Source organism: Pomacea canaliculata, linkage group LG2 (assembly GCF_003073045.1).
Source record: "Pomacea canaliculata isolate SZHN2017 linkage group LG2, ASM307304v1, whole genome shotgun sequence".
NCBI lineage: Eukaryota > Metazoa > Mollusca > Gastropoda > Architaenioglossa > Ampullariidae > Pomacea > Pomacea canaliculata.
The window spans coordinates 15910838-15927122 of NC_037591.1; the positions used below are offsets into that span (position 1 = coordinate 15910838).

Here is a 16285-nt window from a genome sequence, read left to right on the forward strand (position 1 = left end):
TGCAAGTGAAAAGCGTCTGTAAGGTCAATGAGCGAGGATGTGGAACCCGAGTGGCCGCAGAAAATTTCCAACAACCCAAACAGTGTGTTCCTCCACGAGACCTGCAAAACCTAGAACCACGTTTTCCTTCAACAGCATTTAGTTACAAAAAGCATGTTTTACCACTAAGCCATCTGCTCGTCCCGAAGAGAGATAAATGAAGAAGGAGAACAGTGAGAGTGCTCTCTCTTGTGGGAATCGGCTCGGACTACGTGCTTCACTTCGTAAAAGGCTACGAACAAGTTGCAAACATATTCATTAAATATAGTTCTATAACAAGCCCCGTGTAGACAATACTATAGCATGTTTAAAGACCCCAGGCACATACTTTACGTCGTCAGCACTGGGTTAGGGTGAGCCCTAAGGCTGGCTTGAGCAGTATCATCTCACACCTGGAGAAAGTCAACAAGAAGCACACCTGTCAAACTCGAAATCTAGAATGGGAGTTCAAATACAGTGCATGTCTTTTGAAACGTCCTTCATTGATTTCCGTTATTATCCCCGCTATAGTTGTCGGTTCCCTTTATTCTTATTCTGAGCCACGGCCGACTCGGAGGACATGGCTAAATCCTTTAACTCCAGCAGGTTTTATTTTATTTCCTTTTTTTTTATCTCGCCATGTGTGCAAGATATTATTAATAAATAAGTTTAAAAAAATTTTAAATACCTTTATTTGAAATGCACTAAAAATGGTAAAGTAATTTTTTCCTTAGGTCTCGGGATTTTCTTTAATGTATATAACTTAAAATATAAAAAATAAGGGCCCCGGAGTGTTCTAAGTTCCAAGAGTGCCGTTGACCCTTTTGGTCAGGTATGATGAAGAAAGGTTCTATTTTGTTTAGTTAGAGCTGTCCCTAACGTTAAAGTGCCATTTCAATTTCGCCTAAATAACACAATCTAAATTACCGTAAAGGTGTCTGATGGCAGGACAATAGATAAGCCTGTAGTTGACATGGACAACGAGGTGTTTTTTCCGCTGCTACTAAAAGTTTATAAGCACAGTTTATAAAACTGCTATAAACGTAAGCAGACATTGGTTTCAATCGTACTCATACCTTCCTTGCGACGTAAACATATCAATCTCTATTTAACCTGCACAAACTCATTCAAAAGCTGTTGGTATAAACACACACGCACAAACCTTTTAGTCCTTGCTGCCAGCTAACGGAGAAACTTCGAGAACACAACACAAACGACTTGAATGACGCAAATGTAAAGAACGTTTAAAGGATAGCTGAAGGCCAATAACCATAAACTAACGGCACAAATACAAACCCCTTCCACTCCCCTCCCCTTCCCATGCATAGTTTTAACAGGATTCAACAGCGTCCATTTCTCTTATAATTTATTTGTGTTACAAACTAAATGTTCTACACTTGATTCTTAATGCGCATGTGCGTGTTGGAAGCCATAATCGATCCACCAAGAAAGAAAGATGGCGGCGTTTAATTATTTTTCCTGCTGGTCAATATTCTACCTTCCAATGTGAAAATTACATGGGGCGAAGGGAGAGGACACAAAAGTAACTCTGGGCGGAGGCCGTTAGACAGGAAATCTGATGGGAGGGATCCAAGCGATCTCCAAAAAACAGTCTTGACGTTCAGTGGCCATAAGATGTGCAACGGTCTGGGGAGAATGGTGTAGTATAGAATTTGATCGAAGTCGTCTTGAAGGAAGGGCAGCACTTTTTATAGCTCCACCTGATGAACAGTGACAGGTCGTAAAGGTTTGCAATGACAGAAGAGGTGGAGGCGGGTGGTGTGGCGAAAAATCGGTCATCATTAAGATCGTGGGACGCTTCAGAGGACGTCTTCTCCATCTATAACGCTTGAAATATCACGGGAAGGGAGTTTCCCCCTCAGCGTTAGCTGTCGGTTACACCATGAGCTTTGAAGAGCAAGACCATAGGGATGGATGAAAAGAGACAAGAAAAATTATGGTAGCAAAATCAGTTAAGTTTATCAGCTCGACATATACTGTCAAATATGTGACTGGTAATTTTGTGCGTGCATTCGTGTGGAGTGACAGGTGGATAGGCAGGAATCCGGGACTGTGCAATAGTGAAAATGCGGCAAAAGGTGTCCCATTAGGTAATTTATTTAGACAATTATTGGGAATGTTTAACACATTCCTCTGGAGTTCACAACAGTGGGACTGTAGCTAAGATAAACAGTATCTAAGACAAACTGTAGCTAAACACTTTCCCACTCTTGCCTGTCACACCTCTCACTCACCCACCACGCCTAGCAATAAGCCTTGCAATGGCGCATGTGTTTGGTGACAGCAAGGGAGCGGCCTTGTTTACAGAAGAAAGCCAAAGCATCAAAGGCAAGGCGACAAAGGTTGTGCGACAGCAAATGATTTCCAAGAGTTCTGAACAGTTGGTAAAGTCTCTTGCACGTCATGCCTACCTGACTGAGCCTCAGGTGTATGTGTTAGGGAGGCCTCACGGTGTGTGTTATACAGATCTCTACGACCGAGAAAAGTAAATAGGATAGGGAAGCTCTTTCCCTTTTAAACGAACGAACCAGCAAGCCAGCCAACCAACCAACTAATGAAAATGAAGACGAGTGGCGATATAAAAATAAGCGAAGATGGTACATAGGGAAAACAGGATAGAGACACACAGAGACAAAGCGTGAAAGGGTTCGAGATACACAGTGAAAACGTGTGTGAGAGAGTAGGTAAGCTTGGAGAAAAGAATAAATAGGAAAACATATTAGGGGAAAGACTTAAGGACACATAGGGAAAAGAAGCGAATGAGGAGGGGCAAACAAGGAAAGTATGGGAAGGACACACAGGGGAACGTTCGGGAGGTAGTAGACAGACATGGGGAGGTATAAGTAGCTGAGTACCTCGTATGCACAGTGCATATTTACACACTATATGTGTAAGTACCTTCTCTAGCCAACTAACAAACACTGTCTTTGTTGAGTTTATTGTCAATCGACGCCATGTGTCATCCGCAAACGTCTAAAGCGAAAAAGGCATGACATTGATATGAATACCCTGCTGACTGTCAATGGCCGAGGAAAGTGAACCTATGATAGAAAAACCTGGTGAGCGCGCTTTATAAACGTCTTCCTGAAACAATATAAGAGCTGCGACCCGAGAATCGCTGTGGAATATCAAGCCTTCTCATGCAAAAACAAAGAAAAGTCTCTAACACGCATGAGTACGTGCGGTATGCAGACAAAAGAAAGAAAACTCACTCTCTCGAGACCGTAAATAAGGAACAAAACACTGAACGGACATTGCCTGAGCTGGGCTTTCAGGTCTCGCGCTAGCACAGCCCTCGTGCTGTTTACTCTAAAACCTTACAGTTAAAGGTAAAAGAGTCCTCTTTTGGGGTGGTGGCTGGAGGGACAAGAAGCATTTATGTCATTGACAGTGTCTAGTGCGCGGCATGTCGAAGGCGGGCCCTAGCGGTTCTCGAACCCGAGACCCTCTGCTTCAAGCCCGAGCGCACTAACCATCAAGCTTCCCAAACCTAAGATTATGTAAAGTTTTGGTTTACTGGAGTAAATCGTGTTATCCGCACTAACCATCCAACTTCCTAAACATAAAATTAAGTAAGGTTTCTAGTTTACTTATGGAGTAAATTGTGTAATGTACTTTGTTATTTATTTGCTTCCTCGTGTAAACCGGTTCTTAAATTCACTCTCTTTTTAAGCTAAGCCATTTTTTCTGGTTTTACAACAGTTATTATGTTTCTCTCCTTTCCATTTGGCTTGCTGTTGTATGACAGGCGATGTGTGTAGTCCCTTCGGAGAACAGAAATATATTGCAGGCACTGTTGGTTATTTCTTGTCAAGATGCACCCTGTCTTGAGCTCCGTAGATGTGCACGAATCTTGTCCATTTAGCTCGTATAAGATTTGCCCAACCGATTCAGTCATTTATTCTTCTGATCGGTCGGACTTTTGTTCTTCCTGAGAACGCATCGTGGTTGATATCAGACAGAAAGACTACATCGAGAGAGAGAGGGAGGAGATTGCCTGGATGGATTGAGATGTAACAGAGAGCGAATTGCGTTGAATGGCCTTGAATACTAAGTGACAAGACAAAAGCACAAGCGTAAAGGCAGACCATAATCGCTTTAATTATAGACTAAGCCACATAAAACGAATCCGTGCTGTCCATTTCATTCCGATTACGCGGAGACGCACCGGTTTTATGGGGCCCACCTTTTATTTAAACCCTTCGTTCTGTTTTAAGAAATTGCACCCCAGAAGGAGACATGGAACACGAGATTTTTATCACCCCTTCCCCCCAGGGAAGACAGACTTTATCAGGACCAGAGTAATAAATGATTTATCTATGGGTATATCTTATTTCTAGAAAACATTTTATAATCTTGATCAGAAGAGTATCGTCTCCAAACCAAATCCCAGATAAGCAGCCTAGGACTTTATGTGTAAAGGTCGAAGTTATTTACGACAAGTTACGATCCTTGGGAATTGAAGCAATTTTTTTTAATATCCTGAATGACTCCTCCAATGGTTATTTGGTGAGTTTATGAGGCTAGAGCACTCTTGTAGCCTAGTAAGCACCTTTTATTAATTTCACACGCACACAACATTGTGTGGTAGGTCTATTCCGTTCTATACGTGCAATCATGAACACATATATGGTCACAACACAAATTCACACATCTGTTCACAAGCACAGTTTCTATACCTACTACACGGTCGTCGTCGTCGTCATGGATTCTACTAAGCGAAACTAAATTTGCGAAAAGACGGGACAGAAAAAAAGGAGAGAGAGAGAAAAAAAAACAAACAAACTACGATCCAGTATAAATCTTCGATACTCAACAAAGAATGTAAACTGTACACAGCAATTTCTAATCAAACAAATTTGTAAAGTTCATCCAAAAAACCAAGTTGAACACTCCTCCGAACAAATGTATAGAACGAGATTTAAAAACAAACACGCAATAGCTAAAATAAATGTACTGAAAATCTGTCGGAAGCGTTATCCGAAGAAAGATAAACAACAAATTTTTTCATGAAAACATTACAGTGTAGTCTATAAATCAGCAAGTGTGAGTCATGTGTAACTTTTCCTACCTGTTGTACCATCTTCATGCGAAGCCTGGTCATATTATCATGCATACTCTCGGTGTCCGTGGCCGCCATGTTGATCAAGCTGCCTTTTTTGGGGTGGCCACCTACCCCGAATCGATCTGTGGAGACCTTCCTTTGGGGCTTTCGTCGTCTCCTCCAGCCAAATAGCTTACGCTCTCATTGTTCCACTACACTTCCAAGCCCGACTCGAACTGTCGTCTGCAAACGCCGAAAGCGAAAAGGGGGGGCCACTCTATGACACGCGATACCGGCAAGGGGAGTGAATGGGGGACTACACAGATTCACAGTGGAGGGATAGTTCCTGTTTGAACAAGAGGTAACTAGGCGATGAATGATTTGTGTTTAATGTACCGGGCGAATTGAAATCATTCATCCGGTGTTGTATTGTATTGCTTTAAAAAAAAAATTAAAAAAGAATTTCAACGCTCTGAGATAGGTTTCCTTTTACACTCTCACCACGCAATGCGAGCTAGCGCGGAACAGACACACGCGCTGATAAACGTGCTGATTTTAGTCGTTTGCTGGATCAGAAAGCGGGAGATAGGAGGTGAAGCATATAAGATAAAAGACTGATAGGATTTAAAAACAAGAGAATTTAAAGGAATTAAGAAACACAAATCATGTGTCCTAAATAAAATGGAGTTTTAGTTATTTTGGTTCATTGACAATTTTCCCGATATATGAGCCCGTGTTTGAGTTCAAATGTTGTACATATGCTCCCCACATCCCCCACCCAACCATACCTCTCTCCACCAGAATACTGCGACGAACAATGAACACGATCTGGTTGAACCAGATTTCATTTGGTTTTAAAAATTCACAGTCAACATAATCTAAACAGAAATAAAAACGTGGGCTTTTTTTCTTTATCTGCCCTATTAATCTGGGGTTGGGGTTATATACACAAAAGTTTAAAACGCGGAGTTTGTTAGGTAGTGCACAAAGCAATAAACAATCTGTGTGCTGTACTTTGAAATCTCTCAAGCAGATAATATGATGCGCTTTGAATTCTTTCATGCGAGGTTACAGACAGCGGTCAGATAACTCCTTGTGCTCGGCGCTATGCACCGCGCCCTAGGAGGGGGCCGCAGGGGTGGAAGGTTGACTGCTACATGTTATTGCGGGCAATCATCAACACACCTTGTTTGAGCGAGCGATCGCCCGAAGCATGGTCTCCGCAATAGATAAGTCAACACCGTACTCAGGTCCTCAGTTGTATAGCGAAAAAAAAAAAACCCAACAAACTCGTATCTCGAGATGTTGACAAGTGACCTGCTCTGTAAAACTGACACTATGGCGACACGTATTGCTTTTTTGTGATAGTGCGTGAGTGCTTTTTGCTTTCGATTCCGCTTCCATGTTATCAGAGCGCTTACTTTCACAACTGTTTAACGTACTGGAAGCAGACTCCAATAAAATAAAGAATAAAAGTCGCACAAACACACACTGATTTTTGGTATGAACAAAGAAAGGAAAATTTTTAACTTCACCAACTATGTAATCAATATTTCTTCTTCCCTTCCCCGTCTTTTTTTAAAACTGATTTTATGTCTGCGTGCACTCTTCTTTGAGGGGTAGGGGACGGATTGAGAAAGTGAGTGACAAGGGGGGGGGGGGGGAAATGACAATTCATGAACAGTTCTTTCCAGTACTGTCTTTTTATTACTACTTACAAATAGATTCGTATTTTCTGTTCATTCTTCATTTTAGTCTGACGGTTTCATGTCCCACCTGCTTTCTGTGCGTTTAAAATATGTAAGTCAGTTCCGTGTAACACATCCCACACATGCCAGTGCCGTTATATAGCCTTAGTTGCTGGCTCGACGTAAAACATCAATTTGCCCCCTCACACACACACATGCTGGATGATGGTGAGGACTACGCTGAGCGCCCAACAGCATCTCTGATGGCCACGATTGATGTTACGTATAATTTATATGGATATATATATATATGTTCAACGTGTCTCTCAAATTCTCATTAATATGCATATCATAGACCGGACGTGATGATCATTTTGAAAGCTCAGTCCAACGGTTGGAGATCATGGAGGGTGGACAACGCACTGCTAAAGCTGAGGGTTCAAGTAAATCAAATAAAAGTGCTAAAATGCCGATAAAATTATCCTCCTTTTAATTGGAACGGCCACGCTAAGCCCTCTGTGTGGCATGGTGCCAACGTGCAAAAAGACGCGTACTGATGTCACAGGGGCATTGGGCCGCCGAGGTGGCATTAGGATGATGGGCCCCCCGCTCGATCCGGGGCAGGAGGGCACTGAACACAAAAGCCTCACTAGAGCCGGTCTATAGTCAAGGGGGCACAACGCCTGGCGTCCCAAGACTGCCAGCACTCGAAGGACCCCCAGTAGTGTCCGTTTCGCAAAGTCTACCGCTTGTCTTGCTGGGTGGTCCGCGAGCTCTGGTATTCTGGCACCCGTCGCTGATACCCAACTGTTTTTGGCGCTGGAAAGCTTTTCCAGGCCGTGGCATCGCCCAAAGGAGACCCTCTTGGGGAAACCATGCGGGTGCGACACTAACGCCGCCATGGTCTCTCTAGTTACCACCACCTCCTCCTCCTCCAGTGGCCTGTCGTCGGCTACCAGGGACTTGTCCAAGGAAAGTAATTTCGAGTGCAAACGCTTCTGCAGTCGTGGGCATGCGCGGCAGGTGAGTTCTGCGATGGGCTCTGCTTCTAGAGGTCGCTGTAGAGAAAGCCCCTTCAAGGCGATGATGTCCTTGGCGTTGTCGGAGTCGAAAAAGAATTCCACTACTGTGTGGCGCGCCTGCGAAAACAAAGCACGATGCAACGGAAAGTTAGTTGAAATGTCTGTTTGGCTCTAGAAAGCGCTCCCTCCTACAGGCAGACGACGACATACCGATAACAATGACAACGATAATAAATTCCAGATGCACACATATGCTGTCGCCTCGTCCATTAATCTGGAATCCTCCTCCCCTCCCCCAGTCTGCAAAGTACAACTTATTACAGTCTTACATAGTTTTTCCCTGTCCCTAGCGTCAGCCACAAGTTAATTTCTACTGATTGTTTGCTTTAGTTCATTTGTATTCTCTTGTAAAAGTTGTAAAAAAAAAAAAAACCACACTAAATAATACACCTAATTCCTGTCGAACTAGGTGGAAATCTGTGCATGCTCTTTTTGCATTTACGAATCATGTGGCAAGGAAGGTGCTCGTTCAAGTTAATATGAAAGCAGCTGTTTTCCAAACAACTCCTGGTCACCTTTACCTTCTTTTTTTTTACTCACTTCAACGTTCTCGCCAACGGCGTGGGCAGGGATGCTAACGATGATGTAGTCTTCTCCCAGTGACGTGGTCATCCCGGTGCACGTCCGAGCCCTTTTTCGGGCTAGTTCGCCTGTCGTCGCTGGATGGGCGGGCGTGTACTCCATGATCTTCACGCGCACCACGAAATGGGCCACGCGCAAAAGCACCCTCTGCCACACCTCGTCGAGCTTACCCCCCAAAAGGTCTTGTGACGTCAGGTCGCAGACCGGAACGAAACTATCATGGCGGTTGTTATTTTCGCATGCGCGAAGAATGATTGGTCGTAAGCGTGATGAAGGTGCTGATGATCGACACACGCCTCTTTTGCTGAACTTCTTTGAGGTCTTTGAACCTTTTACCTCTTTTCCTCTGTTAGTCTTGCCCATTAGAGAAGCAGAACTTCTCTTTTCTTGCAAATCTGCAAGGTAAAACACTTGGAGAATACTAGAAAAATACAAACAAAAAAAAAGTCAACAGCACAAAAAGAAAACAGCTAAGAACATAAATCCTATTTCCCCATCCACTTTATTCTACAAAAGAAAGTTTTCTCACTCCCCTAGCCTTTCTTTATTATTTTTTGGCTCTCTCTCTCTCAGTGTGTGCTGATCTACAAATATCTCCAATGAAGTCATACATTCTTACCACATCTACGTCCGATTAAGTTCATTTTCAAGCTGTTACAAGGTAACAGGAGCTAGTAAATTATGACCAGTTGATTCCGGAGCGACTATGTAAATTAAAGTTGTGAACACTCTGATCGTCGCATAAGTATTTGAATAGTTGTTTCCCCTGACACACTCTCGCTTTTAACGGTTGATTCGCTGCTCCAAAGTTCAACGACACGGAACAAGGCACTCAACCTTGCTTGCCTTCCTGTCCCAAAGTTAAATCGACATAACAAAAATTCGATATTATTGAGTCTTTTAAGTCCTGCATAATGCTCAAACTCTTTACAGCTGCCACTTGTCATGCAGGCTCCCATGAGCTCTTGTGTTCTGACAAAAGTCGCTTCACTCAACTGTTTTCAGCGAATCTTCTCGAGGCGGATTGGCGGACTCTTCGTTTCAAAATGATATAGGGAATGGCAGGGTCACCGGTCAATTTGACCATGCATGAGTCGATTCGTCCACAACTCAAAGTCGATTTGACCACTGGCTTCAGTCATTTCGACCACTGCGTAAAGTTCCTATTCAGTGTAATGATTGTTGACACATTTGATGTACGTAAACAAAACGAAACTACACTTTTTTTCCAACACAAATTATAGTCATGTCATGTAGATAGGTCAGCACTCCAATGTTGCCAAATCAAAACTAACGTTTTTCGAAATAACGTGGCGCATGCACTGGGCACGGCTCATGGCGGGCAATGGTTTGTAAAACTACACAGCATATGTTATTCAAATTACCGAGGTTTGTGGAGACTTCAGTCAAGTAATTGCTTGGATGGATTAGAAGCTATTTCATTGTAATGTGTGAAGAAAATAAGGGAATATTGCTCTATTTACACGTGGAAGCTCCACTTAAATTGTTTTACGCTCAAAAATAAACTTTTTCAAAGCATTACCCCCTCACACACACACACACAATGGATCGAAGCTCAGCATGCGCATGTCAACATCAACATCAACAAGACGATAAAAGACAGGACATCAAAATTTACTTCGATTAAATTTGGCGAATTATAGCAAGATGATTACGTGGTTGAATCGACTTAGGACTATGGTCTAGTCGACTATAATGCCGTAGACGAATCCATTTGGCTCACAGTGAATTGCTAAATAGTACTTCATCGTAATATGCGAAATAAAGTGGCTAAGAAGGTATGTTATGTTGTCAGAACACGGTCTTTCCTTATATATAGATATAGTGTACTATATACTAATGATGGTGTGTACTCAAAAGATTAGGGGCAAGTGACAAAAACACTGTTTACTCGTCTTAAAGACCAGGTCATAAACACACAAATGCATCAACAATACTCTGTAATGACGCAAACAAGGACAAAATACAATCAATATTATTAAATAAAATACCATACCTCAGCTTGAAGCAAAAAGCTTTCTCACGTGGCTTCAAGGCGGTGTCGTTTACAGTTATCTCCCATGCTGGTGTAAACAAACCCTAAATACCCTTAGGTCAGTGACGTTACTAAAGACATTCGTCGGTTCTCAAAGATGTAAATTCACGCTTTCTTGATAACATTCTGCATGATATGGGTGTCTCTGTTATTCAGCATGCAAGAATATTCCTGTTCAAATCCTTAAAAATACGATCGTCGTCTTTTCCTTTTGCATGTCGCCCCGCCCACAAACAAGGCAGACACTACAGAACGCATTATTTGTTAGTCCACTTATAGCATTGCATTTCTCTAGATGTACAATAAATGTGGCATCTCAAAATTTATTTTTATTTCACAGACTTCGTTCCTTTCCCCAGTCTATCGCTAAAGTCAGTGAATTTCCCAGGATATTCATTTCCCTCAAGATATAAATCCGAGTGATCGAAGTACCCTTAACTCTGATGGGCATTTTCCTGTGGTATTCCTACAAATAATAATTTTTTTAAACTCATTGACTAAACAGAGGAAGGCAGTGTTTTGTTGAAAAGGTAAAACGGTCTTGCACTTTAAATAAATTACGATGTAATTAACGGAAAATCTTTTGGAAATAAAAACGTTATCAGTCCAACAAGCTATTACAGATAAATGTAACAAAACATGCATGTAGTTCTGATCTATAACATTACACGTCACAGTTTTCTGAAATGGAAATAAACGTTCGTTTTATTTTGAATTTGAAAAATTTCTTAGTTATTACCCGTACTCTCTCCAGGCACCGAAAACAGAAAAAACACTTGACATTCCTGCCACACGCCGCCATTAAGTAAAGGGAGACTACCATGGCTTACTCAATGGACCAGCCGTCTGCGCAACACATTTGCTTTTTTTCCTTGTAATGTACTCTTTAGTTTTGTTCATCTTTCTTGGTCGGTTCAACATAAATTAGCTGTCTATCATATTATTATTAACCTGCTGATCCATCTAGTCCCTAAATGCACTAAAAACACATTTGTTTTATGAGCATTAGGTCTATTGACTAGTCCGCCTGCCCGTCATCTGCAGATTTATGAAACTCTTCATCCTTGCTGTTTGTTCCCTGATTCTCCTTCGCGTCTTCTATGTTTGTCTTTTATTATTTGGACGGTTGCTTATCCTTCTTTCGTAAACTATCCATGTCTCCTTCTGTCTTAGGCGCCGAGAGCATGCTCCTTTGTAGCTTTGATCATGCACTATAGATAAATCACACTTTGTTGTTGTTGTATGTCCTTTATGTACCATTCCAAAACATGGTTAATGTTAGGCGCACAATCACTCAGAGCCAGAAAATAGAAGAATCCAAACTTTATTAGCACACACTTTAATTCTTTGAAAAAATTTAGCTTTTGTATGAGAGGACAATATAAATTTTGAAGACACATGAACTGTCTCTCTCACACATACACACACACACAAACACACAGTCCTTGCAGAATTCATTTGTCACACAACGTATACCATATAAAAAGCACCATGATAGTCAATGTTAGTTAATCTGACAGACGTGCAGGGTCCTATTGCAATTTGTTCCAGCAGAATTATGCGAAACTTTGAAAGACCCAACACAGAACAGGGCATGCTACTGTAAGCAAGAAAAGTAAAGTTGAATATTGACCACCATCACCGACACAAACATTTTTATTCACTTTGCTCTTTCTCTACACGGCTAGATTTCTACCAGCTAAATAGAAAGAGCCACCACTGGTCAGGGTGGCAGGCAAGCAGACCATTAACGAGGCCACAATAATCAGGAAAGCACTAAATGCTTCAAGGATGTAACTCCAGCCTAGCTTGGTGTTGTCTTTGACATTCTTCATCAAAGAGTCCAGGTCAGGCATAGGGTCTCCCTTCTTCAACTGATCTTCTATCAAGTTCTGATACTCCAATCCAAAAATTGCCACAGCAATTAGCAGCATCAATCCTGTGCATTAAAATACAAACTCTTTAAGATAATGAAATACAGAACAGTTAAACAGATTGAAACTGTAAGGATTATTAAAAAAAAACCAATACCCCCAATGACTAATTCAATTTTCATTAATAATTGTATAAAGTACAAAACATGCTATCTACAAGCTATCTTAGGAGCTGTATTACAAGCACAATACATTTTAAACATTTCCTCTGTCACAACTATAGAGTACAGGTTACCAAAAAACATACTACACAGTACATTATTATACATTAGAAACATATGCAAAGCTGATCTAGCATTTTATCATACTAAATTTTAATGACACTAAAAGCAAAAATATTTAGACTTACCAGCTGATGCGCAAACACAACTGCAGTAATAAGGAAGTAGCCTTGCCCTGTCTCCTTTGCTGTGACCTGCAAGGCCATACGTTATCAAAAATAGTCCCATCACAGCAATTATCATGGCCAAAATTCCCAAAGCTTGTACAGCCTTCATCCAACCTATGAACAGAGAAGACTTCTTTGTTAACAGCAACTTAAACGTTAAAATATGTTATATAGATACACTGTGTGTTTAAAAGAATGTAAGGGAATTTTTAAGGTTTATCCTACTTAGATAATCATATTTCTATGGTTTTTGAATCTCCAAACACTGGTTGCAGCTGATCAGTCTCTTGAACTTGATCAAACAGATTGCATTAGATGTTCAAGACTGTCTCCCTGCATAATCTTGTTTTTGTATGAACACTGGTTAATGCTTGCATTCCAAATGCATACATGTGTGGCTATTTTCCATTTTAAGGCACCTTCATTAAGCACCTCTTAAAAAATCAGTGGGTAAAGAAAGACAATTCACCATTAGATGACCAGATCCTAAACCTGAAATGTCACCAGGTGACCATCATCTTTCACGCACACTGAATACTGCTAACTAGTTATATACCCATGAGAGATGGGCCTACAGACTCCTGAGCATGTCCTGCAGCTCCTCCCACTACACAGACATATCTGTGGCCTTATAGAGCCACACTGGATGAAAAACTCTGGGGCACCAGAAAAAAAACATAAAAACAGCACTTTCCACAATCACAGAAAAAAGTCTAACGGGCATGATCTCTGGAACACAAAAGAAGAAATGTAGGCACCAGAATCGAACTTCATTGTTCAAATTATGAAGTGACTGTCTCAAATGCAAAATACATTGGTGCTCTCAGTAATCGGTTTATCACACTATAGCGCTAATTTTAGAACATTGATTATGCCAGATAGGTTCTGTAGCTATCTGATTAGTGAATTTCAGAATATAAGGCACAGGTCTCATCTGGGCTGGTGACTGGAGAACTATCTTGTCTGAAATGACTTCTTTGTTCTTTTTTACAAGTTGTTTACTTTCTCCGACTGTGTCATTTCCCACCAGCTACTATTGTGGTTTGAGTGTATGATACATACTTGGTTGATGGTTGATTGGTTAGACCTGTATGACATTTGGTTGTACTTATTTGTGCATGTGAATTCATGTGTGTGTTTGTACATACTTTGTAAGCCCCAAGAGCTTCTCCATCACAAAGAGGTATGTGTGCGCAAATTATTAATGATCATGATTATCCTCATCATCAAAAAATGGGTACAGGATTTATTAAGCAAAGGTAAAAAAAGGGTGCAATGAGGATAGGACTAGCTGTTTATCGCCCCTCTTACAGCTCACCCCCGCTAGGCCACCTATTTATGGTAGTATTTCTGACTATAAAATTAGTCACATTATGATGCACTGATGACCGGTGTTATTCATCATCTCTCTGCAGTATGGATTCACGATGCAGCATATGTTTGGCTGCATACAATTCTAGTATTGTTGCAATTGTGGAAAAAATCTACAGATATGATTTGTTGGGTGGGATGTGTAGTGAGAACGATGGCTGTGTTTCAGATGATAGCTTGAAGGAAGCGCACCCGCGGAGTGTGATACATGAAACTGCTCGCTGCTTGTGCACCATCACTTACCTGGAGCATCGTTCGAGCTCAGAGGATCACACTTGGTCGCTCCCGTCAGAGACTCTGATAAACAATACTGCCACAAGCCCAGGCGTATCGACAAGCCAATGTTAGCCAGCACGCCGTCGCCCAGGCCAGAGGGGTCTTCTTCGAAACTGTTTGCATCCAGAACATCCTGCATGCCTCTGGAATCGAGATCCGCGCATACCCAGTTGTCAGTGGAGAAGCAAACACTGTGGATAACGAATGCTAACGCCAGCACCCCGATGGCAGCGAACTGGAAAACGGGTGTTGCCATCTCTCGGTGATGAAGGCGTCGAAGATCAACGGCAGCCTATTAAAAGACCAATGTTTTCTCTTCTCTTGTTCTTTCTGCAGCAGACATCCTCTCTACCCCAGTAACGTGTCTTGCGACGTGCCGCAGGGCGTGTTCTGCCTCGCGGAGTCCAAGGGTAGGGGATGGAGGGATACGAGCAGCCAAACAGGAGGAAAATTATCCCGAGAACACTGTCACAATAACCACAGCCTAGAGGTTCCAACTGCAAGAGAACAATTGCTCAAATGTCTGAAATATATCGTTTTTTCTCTAATGTCTTCCTTGTTCACCGCGGAACTGTTCCTATTGATCCAGAGGTGTGCTTGCACTATCAACGTGTAGCTATACGTGTGCACTCGAGCGTGCGTGCATGCGAGAGCGCAAGCTTGTGCGTGTGTGTGTGCGTGCACGCGCGCGCTCACTGCAGGTTTTCTGTAAAACAAATAAATAACATTAATAAAGAGAACTTGGCGCCTATGTACACAGTTCTCAGAACCTGTTGGCCACACAAAAAGCTTGCAAAGACATCGATCAGTGTGTCGCCCTGTTACCGACTGATCTACCTGGGCGGCTTGCACCTGGCATTCAATGTCGCACATTCCATACGGTTCGCGACAAGTAAAGTGTCATGCGAAGCGCTCAGCATCCTCTCACGCGCGCGTTTGCACACACACATATATAATAAATAGCTTTCTGTTTATATTTTATTTCCAAAAATATGTCCCGATTTTTCCCAGTACGCAGGCCCGCAGAAAGCCAGCATAGGCCCCGACGACCTTTCCGAGCCCCTTGCATTAATCGTTGTTATCGTTTATTATTTTTCCAGTATATAACAATATGCTTACGAGTTATAATTTGACTGGCAATATCTATATTTCGTTTAGTAACTTAATACAGACAGCAAACGTTAAGAAAAGTGCACACAACTAGGACCTACAACACTGAGATGAATATTTTCGAACTGCGTGTGAGTGGTTTGTACGAGGCGCACATGTTGGATACCCGTGTAGCTCAGCTCACTTTCCCCAGTCGACACAGCTGATAGAAATGGATGCTTGACTCCTATAGAGGGTTGGAAAAGGTAAGGAGGGAGAGGAGATGGGCAACGCTCTCACATAAAGCTGGCCCCGAGAAAAGTGGTGTCTAACATCACTCCCTAACGACCTGAAAAAGGTGATGGGACGACCTTTACCTTACCCACCTACACAAAGTGCTCAGTAAATGAGATGAAATAATGTAAAATGATCAACCTATTCGTACCCCTTCTATAAGAAAAACTCAACAGATTAAGATTAAAGACAATACGAAGTTTATATCCTTCATCTTAATGCATGTGTGATGTCACAGATTTGGGTACAATTACAGGAGGTAGCAGTAACTATGGTAATGGAAAAGCCTACACATTATAGCAATCTTTGAATTCTAGTTTTTTTTCCCCTCGTGATTCCTTTTCTGTTCGCTTTTGTCTAAAAGAAAAAGAATTTTTAAAAAAATGACTAAACAAGGCCGGGTTTCGTCCACACCCGAGGGCCCGGGTACACCATCCTCCTC

At 41.9% G+C, this 16285-nt stretch overlaps 2 protein-coding genes across 5 annotated transcripts in view; both read right to left on the minus strand.

Annotated features, from left to right (window-relative positions):
- LOC112557888 overlaps positions 1 to 6351 on the minus strand; it is a 30175-nt gene extending 23824 nt beyond the window's left edge. For 2 of the 3 annotated variants that reach the window (XM_025228013.1, XM_025228014.1), the window contains exon 1: positions 5111 to 6349. In XM_025228013.1, coding sequence (XP_025083798.1) covers positions 5111 to 5179 — 69 coding nt within the window. In that variant the 5' untranslated portion in view covers positions 5180 to 6349. Of the gene's footprint in view, positions 1 to 5110 lie in introns of all 3 variants that reach the window. The other variant, XM_025228011.1, reaches the window with a different exon arrangement.
- Positions 6352 to 6767: 416 nt separating this feature from the next.
- On the minus strand, positions 6768 to 14745 carry LOC112557889. 2 transcript variants are annotated; one of them, XM_025228017.1, is made up of 5 exons: positions 14428 to 14745; positions 12775 to 12927; positions 10453 to 12430; positions 8394 to 8830; positions 6768 to 7910 (listed from the first exon to the last, which is right to left on the minus strand). In XM_025228017.1, exons 1-3 carry the CDS (start codon positions 14714 to 14716, stop codon positions 12168 to 12170), a joined length of 705 nt encoding a protein of 234 aa, XP_025083802.1. In that variant the 5' UTR covers positions 14717 to 14745; the 3' UTR covers positions 6768 to 7910; positions 8394 to 8830; positions 10453 to 12167. The 2 variants fall into 2 exon arrangements, with proteins under 2 accessions (XP_025083802.1, XP_025083801.1); XM_025228016.1 differs by lacking the exons at positions 12775 to 12927; positions 14428 to 14745 and having other exon boundaries at positions 10453 to 11299.
- Between the last annotated feature and the right edge of the window lie 1540 nt (positions 14746 to 16285).

What these genes read in the sequence shown, in the direction of transcription:
- LOC112557889 (XM_025228016.1), bottom strand. Translation starts at nt 8,798, where the DNA reads ATGGGCAAGACTAACAGAGGAAAAGAGGTAAAAGGTTCAAAGACCTCA. An exon ending in CCGTTGGCGAGAACGTTGAA is followed by an intron (nt 7,911 to 8,393) that starts GTGAGTAAAAAA and finishes TTGTTTTCGCAG; the next exon opens with GCGCGCCACACAGTAGTGGA.